General features: G+C 42.5%; 1 protein-coding gene across 2 annotated transcripts in view; it reads left to right on the forward strand.

Moving 5' to 3' along the window:
- MNT (MAX network transcriptional repressor) overlaps nucleotides 1-10,761 on the forward strand; it is a 48,249-nt gene extending 37,488 nt beyond the window's left edge. For both annotated transcript variants that reach the window (XM_062592475.1, XM_062592476.1), the window contains 2 exons: nucleotides 6,696-6,888; nucleotides 9,216-10,761. In XM_062592475.1, coding sequence (XP_062448459.1) covers nucleotides 6,696-6,888; nucleotides 9,216-9,931 — 909 coding nt within the window. In that variant the 3' untranslated portion in view covers nucleotides 9,932-10,761. The remainder of the gene's footprint in view (nucleotides 1-6,695; nucleotides 6,889-9,215) is intronic.
- The last annotated feature ends 669 nt before the right edge of the window (nucleotides 10,762-11,430 follow it).

An 11,430-nucleotide genomic window follows, 5' to 3' on the forward strand; every position in this document is an offset into this window, starting at 1 on the left:
AGAGAGGAGCAATTGGAGTCTGCTCTACCTAAACACCATGATTCGAACATACACTTTCCAAATACTGGCCTGTAGCATTTCATTCTGAGTAAGGTGAGGAGCTGCATAGCAGGAGATTGGGCCCTGGGAGTGCTCAGTTATGCAGTGAGGTTTTTCTTAACATTTTTCTAGGCATTCATCCTTGCAAGAGACTATGTTCATGACAGATGTGACACTGGTCTAATCATAACCTCATAAAGCATATAATTGCACATTAGGAAGAAACTCAGCTGGACTTTTTGTAATTTTTTCACATTCAGATAATTCAAACTTAATCAGATGAACTTGGAAACGCTAGAAACTTTCATCTTTTCTAATAGCTACCAACCCAAAGTTCCAGCAGATTTTTTGAAGGGAGAAGGGCCGAGCATTTTAACAACAACATTCAAATCTAGCTGCAAGATCAGTACTATAATAGGAGAATACAAGCCTGCATTTGTTACAGTGACACAGTGAGTGCTAACCTTGGGTTCCTACTTAGTACCACAATTGTTTTTGAGCATGTATTATCTCTGTAAGTGCTTGTCCTGCCTCTCCGGGGAAAGGGACTGCTACAGATAAGAAATGAATCTATCGATGGTCTGGTGAGGCTGAGTGCTTGTTAAACTGCTTGGTATGTGGCAGGAGTTTTTGGCTAATTTATAATAATTACAGGTTTGGGTATTTTTTTGTTGATTATTCTTTTAATTATATAGTGTTTCAGATTCAGCTTACCTCGGAAAGGAGAGGCTCCAGCTGTGTCTGTTCCATGTGCCAGTAACAACTGAAAAGACATGCTCTGGCCTACTAGTTAGTTTTCTATCCTGATGGACAAAGCCATTAGGTTTAAATTCTAGTCAGGGCTTGTCACCTTTCAGTGCAGTCATTCTTAAAGTGACAACTTGCAGAAGCTTTTAGAGACTCCAAACCCATCCTCTGCTAGGGGAGTGAAGCATCTAGGGATGAAGGAGATCTAGGAGAGAAGATCTGGGGATTTAACACATTGAAAGAAAAAGCAAGTGTTATTGGGCAAAATCACTGCTTGCTTCAGGGAGAATCAGCAGAAGTCTAGCTGCCAGTTACATATGACACAGGCTGAAGATCTTCATGCATCTCTTCCCACATTGCCTTTAATTTAGAAGCCACGTGGAGTATGCGATGGAGAAAGAAATGTACTTGAGTGGTCTTAGCAAGGCCCGGGTGACAGGGCTGCAGAACTGCAGTCTCAGGGGTGGTGGTGTTAACCTGCCTACTTCAGCTGTTTCAACTTTCTCCCACTGCAAAATGAGAAAGAGACTAATAATGTAATTCACTCCCCGCGTAGGATTCGTTAGGTAGTGTTGTAAAGGAGGATGCAGTGCTAATGTTGCCGTTGTTATGACACTTGGGAGCTCCCCAGTGCAAGCATGCCTTTGCTCATTTCAATCCATACACAAACTTTATGCATACGGTAGGGGAGAGAGCCGCTACAGGGAAGGAGTGATATTTGGGGAGCACTGTTATAAACTCAGTCAAACGGGACATCATCTGAATGAGAACCTGAGATGAGACTGAGTAAAGTGCTGCATGCAAAGCCCATCATGCTACAGGACAGGGAGCTCTTGAGGGAGCTGTGAAAAAGCAAAACAGAAAAAAAGCGTCTTTTGAAGAGAGAATTACTAGAAGAAGGGTTTGAATCTTGAGGCCTGGGTCAAGCTTGGGAATGTGTATCCTTCCCGGTCTTGGCAGACTTAATCTTTGTCCCAACTGTGAGCGCCTTATCAGAGTCTTAGCCTTTGCTGTTCCTGGCAGTTTCCAGTAAGAATGGCAGCCAGGGAAAGTGGGTCAGATAGCAGCTAAAAACCTGCAGCTGTCCCAGATACACATGCCTCTGGCTTAATGAAATTTCAAACCTTGAAAGAGAGGTGTTCGGGCATTTGTATGAATTTCTTTATTGTAATTTAATTCTTAATCATCTATTTCATTTTATGTAGTTTCAAGGTCCCTTCTCTGCCCTTGTCTATTATAGCCTTAGGTACTAATTCTGTTGACGATCTGAAAGGTTTGGATTTGGTGAAAGATGCCTGTGTGTGGTTGCTTCTTATTTTAAAAATAAATGTAATTGCTATGACTTTTTTTTTAATAGGGTAGGACCCATTATAATACTACTGTTATAAGAAATTCCTGTCTTTAACAAAAATATACTGGTGACTAGGGCATGTCTCTAAATAAGTTCTGCGTTTGAGGGTATACAGGCGAGCAAAGTCCACATGACTAATGTTTGGCTATCTCTGTGGCATCTTCTATTAAATTACTAGAAAATCTGGCACCTGACATGGGCAGGATAGTCTGAAAACGATAACCGATAGACAGATGCATGCCAGGCAGCAAGCTATCCAGAGGGTTGTAGGTGAGGCTGGTCAGAGGGAGGAACGAGGGAAGGCATTTGCTCACCTCTCTTCCGTACCAGCCCCCGGTGGCCCTGTATGGGAGGAAACTGGAAGGCAGGAGAGTGTCTGCTCTTGTCTGCTCTTGTCTCCTCTCCTGCCATCCCTCATGTGCTGTATCAGTCCTACTACTGCAGCCGGCTGTGCTCTGCCCATCCCTTGAAGAACCCCAAGTCCATGTGAGAGCTGGTCCTTTTGCCCCAGTGCAAGCTCTCTGGACAAGGCGGATGGTAAAAACAGCAACAGTTCCTGCTATGCCTTTTGCTGCACAGAGGCCAGCTAGTCCGGACGAGGGGCATTCCTGCCTCTCAGACTCATCCTTAGAGGCAGCGTACTCACGCAGCTCCTGCAGAGTCTGGGAGGGGACTGCATCATGTGCAGGGCTGAGGTGGTGCTTGCAAAGAGCAGGTGAGCACAGGGAGGGGAGGTGCAAGAAAGAAGGAGGGCTCTCCTTAATTTCACCAAGTTCATTATTAGGCCAAGCAGTGGATCAGCCAAGGGATCTACCTTTTCTCAGTGAGCCACAATGAATTGCATCATGGAATAGTTTTTGAAAGACTACCCGTGCCAGCAGAGAAGCTCCAGCCCATCTGCTGCTCGCAGCCTCCGCAGCAGCCTTCCCTTGGAGAGCACCCAACCTGCGTAAGCACACCAGTGTCAGGAGGGCTGCTTGCACAAGCCCGGAGAGGAATGGGGAGTTGCAGCGAGTGGCTCTTGGGAGCTGGCAGCCGGTCAAGTCGTTTCCCAGCAGAGGGAGGGCTCAGGCTGCTGACACGTGTAGCCTTACACGGAGGCAGGAGGGAGGCTGGCCTGGAAGGGATGGGCTTGGAGCAATGCCATGCAGACAGGCGGGTTTCCAAAAGGCAGGCCCAGAAGCATGTGTAAGAGGAGTGGATTACTCAGCGACAATGTGAGTTCCCTGACCCCAACCGCTAGCAGACTTCTAGTAGTATTTGCTAAGGGTTTGCTTCCCTTTTCTGTAATTAAAAATTTGGAATTAATTACAAGCCCAGGCAGCTGCCCTGTCCATACCTGGTCTATCATGCTTGCTTCTGCTCCTTGAAGTCTCACAGCAGAGAAGGAAATCAAATCTGCTTGAATATGCTTGAGATGCATGAGATATGGGTCCTGAAGCTGTGCAAATTTCTTTTTTATTCTTCTTGGAAAGCTGTATTACTGCATTTTCTCCTTTAATTATAGTTCCTTATGAATAATTGAATGGAGAATGCATTTGGAGAGAAATTCTGCAGAGACAGGCAGGGCTTGTGCCTGTCTGGTGATTTTGGTCTCAGGCTTTCTCCTGTTAGCTTCTTTGCTGAATACATAGTAAAGGGAAGTCATTCAGACAAGTTCTCTCCTAGGATATTCTAAAACTGAACATAAGAGAATGTACCTTCCTCAGTAGCCTTAGCTTCCCTTCAGTCCCCTTCCTCTTTCCAGCCCACATCTGTTTGCAAAAAAGCTGAGGTACAGATGCCATGTTACTGTGTTGTCTAGGTCAGACAAAATGTTTCAGCTACACTCAGTGGGATAACAGACTTTAAAACAAGCATATAGATTTCAACTGCAGCTATGTATGGAAAAGCAGTCTCCAGATTAAAGTCAGCACTGTAATGGAGCCATGAGTCTCCGACCCCTCTTATCTGCATCTGTTGTACTGAAAATCTTCCTTGCTGCATATACCCCATCATCTCAAAAACTCTCACCACTGTAGACTACAGGTGTGTTGGAGTTTTCCAGTATAAAACATTGGTATTGAGGAGCAGGCTTACCCTCTTCTGCCTTGCAACTTAAAAAACAGTGACAGGGACAGAGCTGGCCATTTGAGAGCAAACAGTACATTTAGAAAACCTTATAAACTGGACTGGAGGAATTTTCTGCATTTACACAGCTCTAATGATTATGACAGGCATGTTTGGGAAAAATAATTCATTTTTTGTTATTAGCAGGTCAAGCTTACATTGTTTTTAATTTTGCTTTTATATAAGAAGAAAGCAGGAGCTATGTTAATCATTGTGTTGGAATATGCTAAATTAAGGGCCTGGTTGAACAAGCTTTAAGGTTATTTCCTGGTGACTTTTGAGATGAAAGAATGACAGAACCATTAAAATGAAATGCATGAAGTCAGATTCTGATTGCAGTTGTTCCAGAATACTTGAGAGTAGAACTGAAGAGCACATACGTATTCAGAAGAGTATGACTGATAAGTTTAAAGTTTGCTTTTAAATTCAGTTTGTGTCAGTAAAGGGTAAAAAAGAGAATGCATGCAGGCCCTGTAGAGGTCTCTATAGACCTGATATTTTCAGAAGTGTTTATGTGGTTTAGATTCCTAATGACCAAACTCACTTTAGAAAATGGACAGGGTTATGCATGGTTTTGCAGATTTTACTCATGTTGTCTCTTTTATGCTCATAGTAAATACTGACCTGGGCAGGAGAAAAGGTTCTTTATTATTATTCTGTGTTTCACATATGGCTTGAAAGCTCATAAAACTTTTGTGAAGACCAGCTATTGTTCCCTGCATTGTTTATTTCTGTAGCTCAATAATTGGCTCTTATCAGATCTGTTTTCTCATTATTTCCAATTAATAGTACTAGGTAGTGGTATTCTGTTTGTTGCACCTTTGTATATTATACTGGCAAAGCATCTTTTCTGCTGATTAATGTGTATCAGGGTTCCAGTACTCTATGACTGAGCATTAGCAGAAAAAGAGAACATACACTATTCTTCCTCATTTGACTTCAGTGTTTCCCCTGTGGTGCAGGGGATTGTTGGCACTTAGCCACCTCTCCTACTTCAGGAGCTCTTGGTGTTGTGTGTGTTGCTTGGAAACTAATTAGTACTTTTTCTTCTGACCACATAAAAGTTCCCTCTCTCTGTGATTTATAGGCTGACCAACCTGAGGTTAAGGAAATGCAACGTATGGTTTTGTGCAGATCCATTTGGGATTCTGTGCCAAAACCTTGTCTCTCTTTCCCCAACTATTGTCAGTTGGTTTGCTAAAAGATACTATCTGTTCCTAAACATCTTGTGTTTGAAGTACATGAATATGTTGGCGCTTTTATCATCCTGTGTAAAAGCAGTGTTCCACACAGTATTTCTGTCTCAGTGCAAGGATCTGAGGCATATTTTACCTTTTTCAAGCTGTATTCACCAGTTCACTTGCTCTGCAGCAGCACTGTTCTCTGTGTAAATTCTCCCCTTCCTTTAAAGATACTTGGTCGTAGATTTATGTAGTTAGAAACAAAATAGCCACAGCATCTGAATGGCTGGCAGTTATCTCATGTTCTCTCACTTGGAGAGCAAAGGGAACTGCACTCATTTCACCTCCTTTGCATCTTCCTATCAGTCTATTATAAACCTTAATCTTCTTTAAATACTTCATAAGGCAGGTGAAGTGAGGCTGATTTTGGGAACTGAATACTGACCTCTGTCACTCTAAATTCATGTTGAAGAACAACAAGGAGCTCCCTTGGACTGAAACAGAAGAGGGGAGTGAACAGAGACCAGGTTTATGTTGCTGCCTCTCCAACAAATACCTGTCTGGGACCTAGGGCAATCTCCTTCACTGTTCCAGGATTGCTCTGTATTCATGATTCATTTGTTGATGTCTTTACAAGAAGCTCTTCCATAACAGTGTTTGCACACATGTACAGTCAGAGTGTTCTGCATTTAGCTCAGGAAGTCAGCAGGGTAGAAGTGCTGTGCCGGGAAGGGTCTGACTTTCACATTCTGGAGGAATCATACTCATAATTCAGTGTTCGTGGTTCTTAATTTTTGAGTTTTGTTGGCAAGGTTAGAGGGAAAAAGGAAAGAATGTAGAAAGAAGGTCATGCAACATACTATGATTTTCTGTCCTTAGAATCACAGAACTACTTTTTTCAGAGAAAACACTTTACAGATTTTCCTAAAGAGTTCCAGGCCTTAAACTGATTGAGTAGAATTGATTCTACTCACACTTGACTTGGTTAAGCCTTTCAGTTCTGCAGACATGTCTCTGCTCTGGGCTCATCAGCATTCCTGCGGAAGGCAGAAAGTGACTGGCCAGAGTAACCCTTTAGATTTTCATGGCCCACTCTTGCCCTTTCCCTTTCTGTCAGAATTTAAAAGGCATAACCATGTCTGAATGTATTTTACAGCAGCATAACTGGCTATAAAAGAAAGCCAGCTGTGGATTTGGAAGTGACCAGGTCTGTGTAGATTATAGTTGTTTTTGCTCTCCTTATATTTTTTTTCTTCCTCCATCTTTAGACTTTAAAGAGAAAAGAAAAAGAATATGAACACGAAATGGAGCGGCTAGCAAGAGAGAAGATCGCCACCCAGCAACGGTTGGCAGAACTGAAGAATGAGCTGAGCCAGTGGATGGACATCTTGGAAATTGACAGAATTATTCGACAGACCGTTCAGCCAGAGGATGACCAAGCATCTACCTCGACAGCATCAGGTACCTGCAGTTTGTCTGTTCTTGCTGTAATCATCGCTGTACATCACAGACATAGTTATCTCATGGTAGCATGAGGGGGATGATCTTCATTTAGCACCATTAAAATTGTTTTTGCTTAATAACAGAACCTGAGAAAGATAAGTTTAGAAAATCTGTATTAGTCTGGTCCATGCAAGTTAAAATACTCTTCCCAGAACATCTCGATAGTATCAGTAATACCACTTTCACCAGTGGCTACCTACCTCAGTAGTAGGTAGGTACTGAGGTACGCACTGTTACTGCAATAGACTTGGTTTCTAACAAAATAGAAGATACCATCTTTTCAGTGATTCTGGAAGATTCAAATACAATTTTGGATGAGCTAAATCATTGCAAGTTGCAAAAGCATAGTATGTGTGGGTAAGCCCTGAGGCCCAGTTTTAAGTTATATTAAAGTGCACTAGGTATTTCAAGCATCTCCTGGAAGAACTTGGAGATGGCTTTAAATGGGACTTTATTTATGTGCATGATCAGGTAGGTAATCATAAAAAGCTGAACTTCAGGAATATTTCTAAAATCAGACTTGAAACAATGACTGAGCCAGACAAGGTCTAGAACTCAGTTTTTAAAATCAGTCTCTGATTGAGATTCCTCAAGTCCCAGGTCCCCAGATCACCTTCTTAGGTCTGATTTACAGAATGCAGAGTGCTTCTAGAAGTCTACAAATGGATCAGGAGGAGGGTGAGGATGAGGATGAGGGGCAGCATTTTTAGAAATCAAGCTCAAGGTTTCTTGAAGGTTTCAGAACCCTTGGAAATCTTAGTCACTGATGTTGACCTAGTAATATATACCTGTATAAAGTATAGTGAGAATCATGCATGGACCATGTTACATAGATATGAAGCGCTGTTTTGCACATTCAGTCTGCTGATACACCTACTGAAACATGAAGCTAGTTTCCCTCTTACACAGATATGCATCACTGCTTGTTAGAACTGATTGGCCTGTGAGCATCTTGATGAATTTGTGCATGGGGTTAGGAGGGTGTTCAGCCATGTAAAGAAAGAATTGGTACAGAAAGGGTCACCAGAGCATTTGAAGAGCTTAATGAGGCTTCACATTGTCTGAGAAGGGTTCAAAGTGAAGATTAAATGATACTAATGGAAAGAAATCATTTTGACGCATGCTCTTCCCAGTAAGACGTTTTTGTGAGATACTACAGTGTTTGCTTTTCACCTTACCAGTGATCAGCAGCAGGAAACATTGGCAGTCTATGGATGTGCAGTGCTTTGCTTTCCAGAGATTGGAAGAATATAGCAGTTTCTCCACATTCACAACAGTTTCTCCAAATAGCAACGGAATTTGCTCTTGACACTCCAGGCAGATGATAAAGCAGGTTCCAGAAAGAGAAAACCTGAAGTTCTTATTTCCATTCAGCTTCTTATATGGGGCTTGCCACCTTTGAACATACTCACGAACAGACTCTGAGCGTAGGCCAATGGTATGTTAAGAATAGGAGTGCTTTGTAAATGGGAGTGTCAGCTGTTCAATTCTCCAGCTGGCATCTCTTGAAAATGATCACTTCAAGCTACTGCTAAACACAGGGCTTGCAAAAGGGAAGCATCTTCCTTCATTTTCCTGCTGCTTCCTTGTCTAAGTTTTTTAATCTCTGCTGCTTGACTGGCTTTAATGCAGGCAGCACAAAGTGCCCCACTTGTAATCCTGGTCTCCTTAACATTGGCATATTCCTGCTTTGCCTCATTAGTTCATGACCAGACAGAGCTCCCTTATTCCAGAAGCAGACTGAGGAACTTTTTGCCATGTTCCCCCATCACTGTTTCCTGCCCGTTCTGGGGGCAGAAGGGGTAATGCCAATTGATAGAATAACTTGACAGAGAAAGAAATACCGTTCCTCTTTACACAAAGAGCAGTCCTTAGCCTAGATGGAGTTCATCCCTTAGATGAGAGCTAAGGGCTATTAGTGTACCTCTGCTCAGATTCAGTGGCCTTGCACTTTTCACTGCTCTCTCTGCTTCAGGGCCTGCTTTGCTTCCTTGGCTTACCAAATGAGATCTCTCAGCCTATTATAGGCAATCCTCTCTAGCTGGGGCTCACAGCTAATTCGGCCTGCGAGGCTCCAGTCATTGGCCCACAATCAGGGAAGCCAAGGGATGCCACTTCACTGGGACCTGGTGGAGCCTGTTGTGCTGTGCTGTCCTCCCTTGACTCAGTAACTGCTCTTGCTGTCACTTATTTCTTCTCTGCTGCCTTTCAGATAAGGCTGGTTAGTTCAGTTCATGCTCTGCTTTCTTTTTTATGGGAGTTTCTTCCTTTCATTTTTTTTCCAGAGGGTGAAGACAACATTGATGAAGACATGGAAGATGACAGGCCAGTGAACTCATTACCAAAACTAACCCAGCGCCAGCACCCAGAGCTGCTGAAAGCCGTCCCTTCAAACGCTACTTCACATCACCCAGCAGTTTTGCCTCAGCACCTATCTATACAGCAGAAACAAACCCCAGCCCACGCACAACCTCCCATCCAGACACAAGCACTGGTCCAGCCGCAGGCGATTGTCCCAGCACAGACTCATATCGTGGCGGCTTCAACAGTGCAATCGACTGTTATTGCCCACACCGCCACTACCCATGCTTCGGTCATTCAGACTGTCAACCACGTGATTCAGGGTCCACAGACCAAGCACATTGCTCATATTGCACCTTCCACGTCCAGCCCTGTGCAACTCACCACTGCTGCTCAGCCTATTGGCCACATCACTGTGCACCCAGCAACCATCAATCACATGGCTCATCTCGGCCAGCAGTTACCCATCTATCCTCAGCCTGTGGCCGTCAGCCAGCCAGTAGTGAGCCACATTGCTCACACTATTTCTCACCAGCAAGTAAATGGAACCACAAATCTTGGCCAGCAAGCAGTGATGGCCAAACCTGCTGTAGGAACGCAAGTTGTCCATCATCCACAGTTAGTTGGGCAAACAGTCCTAAATCCTGTAACTATGGTAACCATGCCATCATTCCCAGTGAGCACACTGAAGCTGGCCTAGAGAGGATAGTGCAACGGCAAAGTCTTTTGTGGGAACCTTTCCTAAACTCCATACATTCCAACCACGTCCGATTCCAAGGGAATGAAGTGCAGAAAACTGAGAATGGCAAGACACATGGGTTGGGGCCTACTAGGGCTATCCTCAGCTGCTCAGTAACCAACCTGCTAGTGATGATGAGAAATGAGGCCTCTCTGCACTTGAATTTTGCTAATCAGAGAAACCTTTAAAGACAGTTGTTCATGGTGATTTTTTTTCCTTTTATGTGTAATCAGTGAAATATGGATATGATGTTCTTAAGACTTTAATTTTCCCCTTTCATGTGTTGCTTCTTTGTAGAATAAAAATTGCTGATCTCTTTATTGAGACGTCGCGTAGAATGGAAAAAAATCATAGAAGTCTATATTTATATATATGTGTGTATGTGTGTGTATATATATGTATATACATATATATATAAATATAACATTTGAAGAAGGCCTTTGGTAAGGTTGATTATTTTGCAGGATTATTAGACAAAATTCATTTTTGGAGGAAAAAGACAGTGTGTCCTCTCTAAACAAGAAACTTTAAGATAGATGGTTTGGTGGACCAGGGTACATATACAGTGACAAAAAAACGTAAACCATGGTAAAGGTATTTCCCTTCAATATATAGCATTTCAAAAAAAACATCTATAAAATCACTGTGACTTGTTACAGCGTTTTAAGGAAATTCTGTCCTGTCTAATAAAAGGAAAAAGAATACACAGCTGGACTTCATTTGTTGCAGTTTCATAAATGACTTGATATTTATAGCTATGTCAAAAAATACATGTTCTTTTATTATTTTAATGGTTGACAATACGTTTTTATTTGGGATTTGGGGTTGTTCTTTTGATTTGATTTGGTTTTTCTAATGCAATGATTGAAGTTGCAGAATTCTGTTCATAGCACTCCCAATCTTAGGATTCTTCATGGCAGTCCCAGACTCCCAGGTTTTTGTTCTTGTTTGACAGGAGCAGTTATTTGGAACTAGCAACTTAAAGTATATTTATTGGGTCTGAGAACGGAACCTGGGACAACAAGCCCAACAGAAATTAAGTTGATCTGCTGAAGGGGTTTCTTTTCTTTATTCCTTAATTGACCATGTTTTAGTGGAATAGTTAGCAGATTAGAAAAAGGATCAATGTGCATGTGATATGCTCCAAAGTGCAAGCCATTTTGACAGCCTTTTTTCTTTAGGGGGGGAAATAAAGCAAATTTAGTTTTGTATAAGATAACAGTATATTCCATGAGATCAGTATAAATAACCTGATAGATTGTCTTACAGACTACAGTGGAACATGCACCAAAGAACAACTCTACATATTAAGTAACTGTCCTGTTCCATCTTTTCTGATAGTTAGGTCAGCTCTCCAGTTAATGGCAAACTCCCACTGAGTTATGAGATGAGGGATATTATTTGTCTCTGCTGGTACTTGCCAGCCTGCCTGGGAGGTTGCGTAGGACATGTTTCATTGT

The sequence above is a fragment of the Rhea pennata genome, chromosome 20, assembly GCF_028389875.1.
Source record: "Rhea pennata isolate bPtePen1 chromosome 20, bPtePen1.pri, whole genome shotgun sequence".
Classification (NCBI taxonomy): Eukaryota; Metazoa; Chordata; class Aves; order Rheiformes; family Rheidae; genus Rhea; species Rhea pennata.